The 12,267-nt window shown below is 40.0% G+C and overlaps 1 protein-coding gene across 2 annotated transcripts; it reads right to left on the bottom strand.

Moving 5' to 3' along the window:
• Window positions 1–78: 78 nt before the first annotated feature.
• On the bottom strand, window positions 79–10,589 carry eif5 (eukaryotic translation initiation factor 5). Of its 2 annotated transcripts, none has more exons than XM_030044611.1 (12): window positions 10,459–10,589; window positions 9,572–9,798; window positions 6,705–6,984; window positions 6,503–6,584; window positions 5,800–5,972; window positions 5,100–5,211; window positions 4,874–5,004; window positions 3,728–3,889; window positions 2,786–2,947; window positions 2,305–2,469; window positions 1,541–1,681; window positions 79–526 (listed from the first exon to the last, which is right to left on the bottom strand). In XM_030044611.1, exons 3-12 carry the CDS (start codon window positions 6,774–6,776, stop codon window positions 428–430), a joined length of 1,299 nt encoding a protein of 432 aa, XP_029900471.1. In that variant the 5' UTR covers window positions 6,777–6,984; window positions 9,572–9,798; window positions 10,459–10,589; the 3' UTR covers window positions 79–427. The 2 variants fall into 2 exon arrangements, with proteins under 2 accessions (XP_029900471.1, XP_029900472.1); XM_030044612.1 differs by lacking the exon at window positions 10,459–10,589 and adding an exon at window positions 9,970–9,987.
• Between the last annotated feature and the right edge of the window lie 1,678 nt (window positions 10,590–12,267).

Here is a 12,267-nt window from a genome sequence, read left to right on the forward strand (position 1 = left end):
GGCCATTACCAACCTAAGCTCCCTGACTTGACATGAAGTGATAATGTACTGACCACTGCACAGTAAAACAAATTCAAGTGTGATGGATAGCAAAACATTCTTTATTGACTGGAAAAATACAGACCAAAAGAAAAAAAAAAAAGTGCAGTCAAATGATCCCCATAACACCCACAATTAAAATCCCCCAAAGTAACTTCATTTCATCGACTGAATACATCTCAAAATTACAGAGTTAATGTGCAGCAAGTAAAGCGCTACGTTAAATCATGCCACAAAGCAGAAAGGGAGGGGGAGGAGAGGGAGGGAGGGGGGAGGGTGGAGGTCTCAGGGGAGTAGAGGAGGGGAAGGCCAGCCACTTGGGTAGTATGTATGGGGCATCGTGTGAGTCAAAAGCCACAACACAAGAAAGCGTTATGCTCAAAGTCTCTCAGATCGCATCAATATCGATGTCATCCTCTTCCTTTTCAGGCTTGTCTGGTTTCACAGTCTCCACTTTCAGCTCGCGGGCGGAGGACGAGTACACGACCTGGGCAGAGGAAACGAGACGGTCAACACAAGGAAATCTAAATTTTACATCTGAAACTGTTAAGACAACAGTGACAGCATTTGACTGATATGGTTTCTTGAAAGCAAACATTCATTTTTAGTGCTAAAGCAGCCAATATTCTGCATTTTTTCAGTGAGTTCGGACATTTTCATGCCTAACATGTCAAATATTCAATGTTTTCCTTCAGAATTTGTATTCCTGAAACAAAATTCACACAGTAATAGGACAGTGTTAGTGGCTCTTTAAAGCAGGCTGACCCACTACTCCTATTCCATAGCAGAGGAACTGTTGGAGAAATCAGGCCTTCAGAAATTTACACAACATTACTTCAGTTAAATGGATACATAAAATGTGGAAAAATCCATGAGGTTTTCCAGATTGTTTATGTAGACGTGATATGGAGGTTTTTCCATGATAATGTTTTCCTCTATCCTCATGTTTTCCATTATGAGGTTAAGCTGCACTGGATAAAAGTCTATTCCCTGATCTGGAAAACTGAATTCAACATGTATTCTTGTTCTTTCAACAGCACAAGTCAAGTCAATTTTTTTTTGTATAGCCCAATATCACAAGTGTGCCTCAAGGGGCTTCACTGCAGCTGCAGGTACTGGGAGTTTGATTCACTTCCTCACTGAGTTTCAGAATCGAAGTGTCAGATGCAGGACTGTCGCTTGTTTTCCATTTCAATGCTGCAGAATGCTCAACACTTCACTCCCACCTCTCTGCAGTGGAGTTATTTTAGTAAATGTGAGCGTCAGGTGGCCATACCAGTCAAACACTAATGATCTGACAAGTAATACTTTATTTTGTGGTTTGCTTCAATTTTCAGTTCAGTTTATGAAGGTCGGAATGAAATACTAAAAGGAACTGATAGTTTCAATCTAGAGCTGTTATTCTGCTCATGTTTTCTAAATATGAATTCAACACAGGAACAGACATATGACGTGAACTCATGTAAAATGAACAACCTCAAGACAAAGTTCAGACTGTTACCTCAACGTTCTCATCATCTTCCTCTTCCTCCTCCTCGCTCCCCTCGCTCTCCTCCTCTGCTTCTTTCAGCCACTTGACAAACGGAGCGGCCTTGGCATGGATCTCTTTGGCAAGTTCCTTGGAGACGTACTTCTTAGAAACCTGGCGGAGAAAAGCAAACCGTCTGTTAATGAATTGGATGAAGTGCAGGGGCCGGCGGGATCCTGAAAATCATTAGAATTTTAGTCGTGATCATAATTATTCACAGTTAATAGTCTCAATGATCTGAGGAACACTTTCAGTGTTCTTGTCCAACATCTTGAGTAAAAAAAATGACAGGTTCATGGCTAAATTAAATGCATCAATAATGACAACACCCAATATTCTATTATTTATAATGGAAATTAAAAGTCATTATAAATATTACAGTCTGATTGGGTCATTAACTTTCAATTAAACCCAATGATGATAGATAATGAAAAAAAAACAGTGTATTTCTATGACAGATCTTTATCTAAAAAAAAAAAAAAAAAAAAAAAAATCCACCTTCTGAATAAATGAAGACCACTGACTATAGTTTCTCACTATTCAGTCTTGACTGTTTTAAGCCCCACTTTCATGCCAAATATTCAGTGTTTACCCCAGAATTTCAATGTTGTCAAGGTGGAAAAGCCTCTGAAACAGCATTTATACTACCATGGACACAAAACCTCAGTGAAACCCAGACTAATGAGATTTGGAGAAGCTTTGGGATACATGAATTGAAACGCATCATGTCCACGAACCTTCTCTGCCCAGGCGAAGATGACATCCTCCTCCAGCAGGTCTGCGTCGTACAGGTCTTTGAGAATGATGGGGACACGAGGCAGCAGCTGGGCTTGGTGCAGCTTCACCAGGCACTCGAAGCCTCCCAGCAGATACTTCTGGGCTTTCTTGTTGTTGTGGCAGAACTAACAGGAAAAAGGGACAGGACGAAAACATTTTAAGCTCACATCATCTCTTTCAACGGAAATGTTCAGAGGCACAACAAAGATCTTCAGGAGCGTCCTCTGTGAAAGCGACCCTCATTACTGAGTGTCTCGAGTTGCATCTTTTTCAGTCTTCTAAATAGCACAAGCCTATTTTAAGGGGCATGAGTGACTAAAAATAGATGCGTTTATAAAAACCTGAGCACACTTGCCAAGAAAACGATGACTACAGTCAAGAGATCGAAAGTAAAAAGTTGGGCGGCAGATCTTGAATGACACCAGGCAGATGAAAACTTACTCGCAGGAAGTGGCGTTTGTACTTCTTGATCTGGTCGCGGATGTTCTCGTTGAAGAGCAGCTCGCTCAGGATGAGGGGGCCCATGGCCTTCACATCCAGACGCTCTGCCTCCGCCAAAATCTCCTTGTCAGCCCCGTCGATGGTTCCACTCTCCTTCTTTTGCTGCAGACACAGGGAAAAGATAACCAATAATATTTTTCCAGTCCAAAGGCCTATTATGAATACTGCCTGTGTTTTCCTTCTCTATCTCTTTTTCAAATTGTCTGTGCTTGACTTTTATCTTGTCTTATGGAAACTATAAGCCATATCACATGACTGTATACTCTGTTAATGACAAGCTGAGTATACCTGCGTGTCTTATGAGTGTGTGTTCTTATGTGAGTATGTGTGCATGTGTGTATTTGTGAGTCTTATGACTGACTTAATTCATTACGTTGTGTAACAGATGGGTATTGATGAGATGCATTTTTGTCAAAGTGCTATGCTATATTATGTTTGTTTTCCTTTTAAATTATTGATATGACACATGCTAATTGTTTATGACTTAATTCCAGCGACATGCTGCCTGGAGAATCCCACTTTTCAAGCCCCTTGAGGTTTTTTTTTAGTAATTCTCACTCACATTTCTGTTATTTTTATTTTGTATCTTTTATAAAGTTTCTTATACCAAACCAAACTGTGGGTGTCAGGCTCCTTCTATATGTCTGTAATTTCTATGCGCCATTAGAGATCTGACTGTCAAAATCTCTCCACACATGCATATTTTAAAGAAATTATACAAAGCCTAAAAATTACCAAACTAAAACTACGCACAAAAGCTGCTGTGATCCTGTCCAAATTTGTCATCACAGTAACGACATCTAATTCCACTCCAGGGTATGTGAACACATCAAAGCAAAATGAATAAATTGTAAATATGGAAAGATATGAGCGGATCCTCACTTTCACAAAGTTGTAGAACAGGTTGACCCTCTCCTCCAGGGGTTTCTCCAGGTCCTCGCTGAGCGTCAGGTTCTTGGCATGGTCGCTGATCTCCTCCATTCGTCGTCTCTGAGCTTCCTCCGTAGTCTCCTCTGCCCAGTCCTCGTCATCGTCGTCTCCATCCTGAACACCAGAGAGAACAGAGGTCAGACACTGAAGGACAGAGGTGTAGGAGGGGAATAAAAACTAAGGATTCACATTGTTCCATCAGTTGCATATCATCTCTGAAACTATGGAAAATTTAGAAAACGCAGAAGTGTTATCTGCGAAGCATGAAGAACAAAAAATGTTAATGTAAAATGGCCATTTGTATCCCAGCAAGTAATTCCAGATCAACTGCTGAAACTACAGAGTAATCTGAATCCTTCCTTATTTAAAGCTGGCAGAAGTCCTGTTTTAGGAAATGTAACCTAAGAAACATCCTGATCTGTGGATGCTAACGTGAAAAGACTAACAGGTTGGAGATTTTGAAACTACTCAGTTGCAGAAGTTTGTGAAAGTTTGCAGTTATGACTCATCAGTAATCAGTACCGTCATTCTGTAGAAAGTCAACCTGAAGGCATGAACTGCACTGAACTGAGGGAATATTTCAGTAATTTCAGGAACCACTACATGCTGGTCATTGTTAAAGATACTATAGCTTAAAAAAAAATTTAAAATTCACTGAAAACAAATCACCGTACAGAGCCAGTGGTCAGGTAAGTGTACATGTACAGGAGTAGTTCTGAAGTGATAAATCTGAATTTTGTCTCCATCTTCGCTGTGAAGCAGGTTGTTGCTTTCATGTTTTTACACAGCACAACCCAGAGATCAGTTGTTGGTGGGGAACTGATCTGCCATCAATCATAGTCAGCGGTCAACTGTGATTGGCTGACCACCATTTAAACTGCATAATGAAAAAATGATTGAAAGAGCCGCATGAGCCACTTTGGTTGGGGTCATCAGCATCAACATGCCATCCATCTGGCACGGACAGGTCATTTCTGATGCGAGGTTTCAAATTTCACAGTCTATAAATCAGATCCTGTTTAAAATATCAGACAGAAAAGCTGATAAAATAGCTCATGTCCTGCACTGTCTCTCCATGTCTGAAGTGAGGCTACACACCACAGCATCAGGAGCGTCGATTTCGTTATGGTTCCCAGCTTCTCCGCTGCCAGAGCCGTTCTCCTTGTCCTTCTTGCGGTTCTTCTTCTCTTTCTCCTTCTTTGCAGATGCAGATCCACTATCATTGTTCTCTGTAATTAAAGTAGCAGGAAAGTTGTTAAAAAAATAAATCATAGAAGCTCACATCTGTTTTATCAGAGACTTTCCTCTTCTACAGGACCCTCACCTGGTGGGTTTTTAAGGATGAACGTGCAGAGTTTGTGTCTGGTGTCTAGCATGCCGCGGTAGCCACAGGCCTTACAGGAGTTGCCAATGGTTTGTTTCTTGGGATTGACATGCTGTGGGAGGTCAGATGAATACAAATTACACAGGCCAACAGTGTTGCATTTGATTGCCATGTTGAGTCAGAGGAAATCTGCACTTTAGTTTCTTAATCTTAACCAAATACTCACCCAAGAACCCTGCTGTCACACTCTAAATCACTGTGGATACGTCATTATAATAAGCAGCTAACAAAAAGACTGGAAGGGTCAAAATATACTCAGGTATTCTCAGGACAATAACCAGGAGTATTAGTATTTTTCATTTTACAGTTGTTTAAAAACTTGTCAAATAAAATAATCTGACAACTTCTGCTTTCCATGGTTTAATCGATTGCTAAACCTTCCTCCCTCTACCATTTTCCTTCAAAGCACTGAATTTGGAAAATCTACAGCTGAGAATTACTTTTCACAAATAAATATCAGAATGTGATGGGACAGTAAACTGACGGGATTTTTTTTAAAAAAAGGAGTTCTCATTTTATTTGGGCTGACTTGAACTTCAATATTTGACCCTTCTGTGTAATGCTCATGCTTTCCAGAGCTGGAGATTATCACATAACATTTTTTTCCCAGGCCTGTTTAAGGACGCTGAGGAACATTTACCAGATCAGTTTCAGGGTTGTCACACTCGGGACACAGCACAAATTTTCTGATGAACCCATCAAGCATGTCCTGCAACTTGTTCGCCTCGTGGGATCCGTTGACGATGTAGCGGTCGTTCTTGGCATCAAACTGGGTCTGAGCACCGAGTTCACAACCAAAAAACTTGGTCGGGTCTGTAGACAAGAATAAGGTTAATTCACAACTGAAATCAAACCACTGTCACCTAACTCTCCACATCAACATGTACAGCAATTTAGTAACAGCCACCTTGTTTTTCCTCAAAATTTAACATCACCTCCTGGCAAACATTTCTATCAGTTACTTCATGAACCAGTAAATTTCTATAAAATTCCCTGTCACTACTACAATGACAGATTTTTTTTGGCTCTGGGGCCCTGGTTTGTTTGTCTGTTATGTAAAAGGGGAACTCATTTGGAAATGCCTATGACGATAAGGCAAGTTTACTTTTATTGCCACATGTTGTTAGGTGAGCAGTGCGGTCAAATGACAAGGATCTGGTGGGCGAATGCTGCTGAGTCAAAGTGTGAAACGACTCTGCAATGTTATAGTCAATTTAAAAAATAAAGAAACTGTAAACTTTACAGTGACTTTGGTTTCTGTGTTTGGTTGATACCAAGGTACAAAATGGTTACAACAAGGGAATATGGAGGAGCAAAAAGATGCTACATATGATGTGACTTACATGTTGGAGGCCTGTTCAGTGCCTTTGCAACATCAACCATGTTGACAATGACCGTCTTGATTCCATTCCCTTTGCCTTCAACCTGAAGAAACAAAACCACACAGAGACAATTAGGTCCATCAATATTACTGTACAGAATAAGTCAAAGCTCAAAATAAATGATAGTGTTTAACAGAAATTATCTTCAAGCTCATGTGATCACCTTGGCAATCAGACGGGGCATCTTGTAGCGATAGAACTGGTCTGACACGCTGCGGTTGACGTTGACAGACATTTTGGCTGGATGTTAGCACTATCAGTAAGATAAAAGGATCTTGGATGGGGATTTTTCGGGATCTTCTGTCTGGAAAAGAGGGGATGACATAAACGACTGCAAGCGTGCTCGGTCTCTGACATGAAAAACGTTGTGCCGCTGTGGCCGCAAGCTGCTTGCTTGAAGGCTAGATTTCCACCACACAGGTTCCAACGGCTGCGCAACAGCTCTGCAAGAGAACAGGGACACGTGTTAAAGGAAATTATACACACCATTAATCAATACTTCCTAGAAAATATATAAATAATTTCACTGAACCTTCTGTATTATCTGGTCAAGCTTACTGCACACTGAATGCATTGTTTTAACAGTGAAAGGTACATTTGTCCAATCGTATGTCTTCCACTGAATGAAGTGGTGTCATCCCTGTGCCATGTGCCGGTGTGTTAACCGTATTACAGCAACTAAATGTCTACAACGTTACCAAGGCAAACTCAAGTGTATTTACCATCATTTTTATATTAAATGATGATTTAAGAAATTACAGTGCAACATCCCACCAAAACTAACTAAAAATACTACAGTGTTCAATGTTAATGCCGACATTTAGCCAGACTGAGCTGAATTATGACAGCTTCACCGATCCAGGGGGAAAGAAAATGTCGGCACAGAGGATCCTGAGGCTCCTATTTCCAGCCTCAGCCGGCAACAGAGTCATAACGAGAAAACCCTGGATTGCAGATATATAACAGCTCACCAAAAGGAGAAAGCCAGAAAATAGTGATAATAAAAAAAATCCAATTCATGGAAGCTAAAAATCCCCTGCCCCCAGCAGTCATTTATGTATATAAAATGGTTTTGTAAAAGCTCTTTTGTCTTAACCCTCCTATTATCTTTGGGATCAGGATTTTGCTTCATATTTCATGACTTTTCCTAATTTAATGGAAATAATTGGGTAAACATGAAATTAACATGATGTTTTCAATGTTTTGTTCACATTTTGTACCAATCTGTGTTTCTTTGGGGTTTATTTGACCTCCAGGCTTCTTTTTTGTTGTATAAAACAAAAACATTTCATACACATTTGTTCTGGTTGTTTTGAATGACACTGAAGAAATATGAAAATAAATACATAAATTTAAAAAATCTAGGGGTTGGCTGATAGTGGCATTTTAAAGGCCGATATATCAAAGATAGTTTGGGGCAGGAAAAAGCTGATAGCGATTAATCAGCCAGTAAACCCCCCCCACACCACCCTGTGCTAAAAAAAAAAATCCCACTGTTGGAAATGAATTCTTTGACTTTACTAGAATCTGGAAAACTGTTGAATAAACACCTACATAATTATACGAATAAAGCTCAGTAACTCGAGTTAAAACAGCCTGATAATGCACTGCAGGAAACAGTTTGACTAATAATGAGCTTTACAGAAAGAATAATTTCACTGTTATTTTGGACTTTTGCAGAATTTAGTTAACTATTGTCATTAGACAGTTTCATTAATGTTGACAGATGTTAAACGATCATTTTATTAATGTTATTCATTTGTTTATTCACATGTGAAGCACTGAAGTTACTTATTCATGTCCCCTTTGCCTGAGGACAAAGTAATTTTTGTGTACCGTTAGGGTTAATTTTAGCTTGTACCAGTCATCCATCGGCTGCTATCAGAGCCAAGTTCTGCAGACAAACAGTTCGTACATGATTCCCACAAGAACTCTGAGCTTATGTTTTATTTAAAATGGCTGTTTAGGTAGCCAACAAGACAAATGTACCTGACAAGGTTATAGTTTTGCATTTTTCATAAGTTATATTTCTATTTAATTCACAATTTCAGTTTTAGTTTACAAAAAAAAGGTTTGCTAGTTTAATTTAGTTGTTTTTTTTGTTTTTTTTTTTTGAAAAGGCTTTAATTTGGTTTTTATTAGTTTGTGTTAGGTTTAGTCCTTCTTTCCTGTAATATGGGGTATTTGTCAGAAGTGAGATTCAAAAAGCTCTGAAAAAGTTTTGTGCGATTAAAACTCAAAACATCAGGCCATAAAAAAACATCTTCACTTAGGTCAGATGAACCATCAAATAAACTGAAAGACGAAAACTTAGACTTTCTCTATAGTTTGAGTTTGTTTTGTAAAACACACAATATAATTTCAATTACTCATGTTAAGTATAGTTTTAATTTTATTAAACCTAGTTTTTCTTTAAGCGGTAATAACATCATAACTTGGCCCATTAACTTGGGTAACATTTTTTTATCCTGATCATTTTCTGGAGGTTTAAATTCCTGGGTCAAATTGACTCCATCTGATTGAAAAATGGTAATAAATGTGAAGGTAACAGGAGGGTTAAATGTAGGCCTCTGGGCTTTAGTCAAATAAGGCCTGCTGCTGTTAATAGGTCACAAACAGGGGCCTAGTTTGGAGCTGCTGCCAAACAATCCCCTGCATAGCGTCAACATTCAGCCTGCTGCCGTTTCACAATCCATTCAGTACAATTAAAATAGTCTTAAACAGAAAGAGTGAGATCTCCTGTGTCCGTGAGCCGCTGGTGTGCAGGCAGGAGGCTCGGAGCAGGGCAGAGGTCGGCTCTGTTTCAGGGGGAGCTGGCCTGCTGGCTGCTTGGTGCAGAGTGCGTCATGAAGCCGCACACGAGTGATGGCACAGGGAGACGCCATTTTGATACGACTGCACACAAACATGGCACATCGACAGCGATAACACATCTACCGCTTCGTCAATACACACAAAACACAACTAACATAGGAAATACATGGCGAAATCTAACATTTAATGAGAGCAAAAACACAATCCAACTCTTACCGTTTTCGCAAAACAAAGACATAAACACAACGCTGATCGTCCAAGAGGCGCAGTGAAGGGTTTGTCGATCCGCTGGTGGTGTGTTATATTGATTGAAGCAAGGGGTTATTTGTGTCTTGTTTTCAAAAGATGCAGCAGTTGCACACTAACAGCAAACTCCGAACAATGCAGGGTGCCGGGGCTCACAAAGAAGGAATATCTGGAACGTCCTCGGGGTTTTGGGGAACCTTGGGGGGGGGAAATAAAGCGTATTGTTATCCATACAACCCGTGGGGGCTAAAACTGCTAGCATCATCAGGTGTGACAGTGCTAACCGGGGCAGAGCTGGACTCCCAGTGGCCCAAACTGGTCTAGTGCCACAAAAACTAACACATTACGCTCCACAGCAATCACATTACCTTTGTAAAACCATAATATTAGCAGCGCAGCTAAAATAACCGCAACCAGCTGTTAACTGGCTCAGGTTACACGTGTTTCCCGATAAATGCTTAAAAATTAACAATACACATTAGCTAGCTATACGTTACGATTCATAAATAATAAATTCAGCGACTGGAGTAAGCTTCACGTTGATAAATATAGGGCTCCGGGTGTTAGTTTCAAGTTTAGTGTCGTCCTTAGTGGTGTCGTGTCCAGGAAATAGTCGGAGCCGAAATGCTAACGACGCCAGTTTACGTTCCGTTAGCTGTAACGTTACTCGGAAGGCTAACGGCTAACAGCGGCTACGGACGACGTCGAACATTTGTCGACAGTTTCGCTGTTGAATTAGCGCCGTTTCGAGCTGTCTTAGCGAGCTACGCGTTTCTGTAGAGTCGCGGCCGACGGTCTGTTATCCAACGCCATGATGTGACGGAGAAAATTATGATGAAATTGGTTTCGCATCTTACCTCTCGAATGTTCTGCGGAACGCTGCTGCTCACGTCGCTTTTACTGACCGCCGTCAAGCTGGCGCGCGCCAACAAGAGCAGACTTCCGGTGGCAGCCTGCGCTTCTGAATAAAAGCCCACCTGACGAACACGTTGCAACGGGAAATAGGTAGGTAGGTAGGTAGATACTTCATTCATCCCGCAGGAAATTCACATTTTCTTCAGCAGTATCCACAGATTACAAATTAAGTAAATAAAAAAAAAAAAAATAGAAATAAAGAATAAGATCTAAGTATAACAGAATAAGATCTGAGTACAACAGAATAGAATAACCTAAGTACAACCCAGTGTGCAAAAAGCAATGTGCAACAAAAAAAAAGCAGAAAAAACCGTGTGCATGGGTGTATAAAATGTGCATAGAGGTAGGTCAATGTGCAAATTTAGAAGAAATATACAGTATACACATGATAAATAGCAGTAAGCAATATAGACACTATGAACAAGGATTATGAAAAGATAGGAATATGAACAATTTCAGCAGAAGTATTAACAGTTAAACAGAAGTATTAACAGTTAAACAGAAGTAATAACAGTTAAACAGCAGTGGAAAATAACCAAAATATGAGATGTGGGTGGAAAAATCGATTCACTTAATTGTCGCTTTTCTTTTTTCTTGCGATTTCTTAATCTTTTTTTTTAATTATTATTATTTTATTTATTTATTTAGAGAGGACAATGCACATTGATTGACATTACTGTAAATGCGCCAGTATTAGCCAGAGGCTAGTTTACAACCGCAGTCCTCCGGCATGATGTTAAAAAACCATTAAAATATACAAAAACGGGACACAAGGGTCATAATACATAAAAACAAGGACACAGGAGACATAAAATTTAGAGTAAGAATACAACATATCAATGTAGGAAACAGAGACCGGCAGACAATGACACTTAAAGAGAGACAATCAATCATGCAATTAAATAAAATTGGCCAAGATGAACTGTCAAGGATGGATAAATGAGATGGAGATGCAGCAATGCAAAGACCAGAGCAGGGTTTCTTGCTGGAGTTGTGCTAAGATGGATTAAGAAACACAACGAAACCAAAGATATACAGTGTATAAAGTGGTACAGTGCTGCTGAATCGATTAAACATTGCTACAAAGCTTAGGCTTAAATTGTGGTGAGGGAAAATTTGGCGTGGCTATTTTTAGCGTTGTCCCTTGACCTCTGACCTCCAGATCTCTGAATGAAAATGGGTTGTCTGGGCAGCCACAGCTCTCCCCTTTGCAGACATGCCCACCCTCTGCTAATCCCATGCAGTTTGGGCCACAAACCATGCAGTCCAAAATTTAGACTGCATGGTTTCCAAAAGTGGCAGTGTTCTTTTGGCCTGTTGTAAAATGGTGTGTTCGTGCAGGGGTGTTTGTGCTAAACAGTCTTGGAGTTACATCAGTTGACCTTGACTGGAAAGCTGAGACTCTTGTGGATTCAATGAGCCACATTTGATTCATGTGTGATGATGTTAGCCCCCAGAGCAGCCATTTCATTGTAGTCAGAGCATTTTTTCAAACTGGACATCACTATCTAAAATGACCTATAGTAACCTCTGGGATAATCACAGCCTCATGAAACTTTACAGCCACAAACTAGAGGAGAATTCAAAAAACAAAAAACACAGTAAATCATAATATCATCTTTCAAAACTTAAGAATCACAATACATATCGAAGCGGCCATAAACAAGTGCATTTAGACCCACTGCTGCATGACATAACTACGACTTTTAGTTTTGCTGCAGTCACAAGCTGACAAAACTGTGCCGAGCCAT

The sequence above is a fragment of the Myripristis murdjan genome, chromosome 22 (assembly GCF_902150065.1).
Source record: "Myripristis murdjan chromosome 22, fMyrMur1.1, whole genome shotgun sequence".
Taxonomy (NCBI): Eukaryota; Metazoa; Chordata; class Actinopteri; order Holocentriformes; family Holocentridae; genus Myripristis; species Myripristis murdjan.

Bases quoted from the DNA above. Each gene is read 5' to 3' on its own strand.
- eif5 (XM_030044611.1), bottom strand. From the start codon at position 6,776: ATGTCTGTCAACGTCAACCGCAGCGTGTCAGACCAGTTCTATCGCTAC. The intron at 3,890-4,873 runs GTGTGTAGCCTC...TCTGGTGTTCAG, and splicing joins TCGACGCTCCTGATGCTGTG to GATGGAGACGACGATGACGA. The intron at 1,682-2,304 runs GTTCGTGGACAT...TTTCTCCGCCAG, and splicing joins TCTTCGCCTGGGCAGAGAAG to GTTTCTAAGAAGTACGTCTC.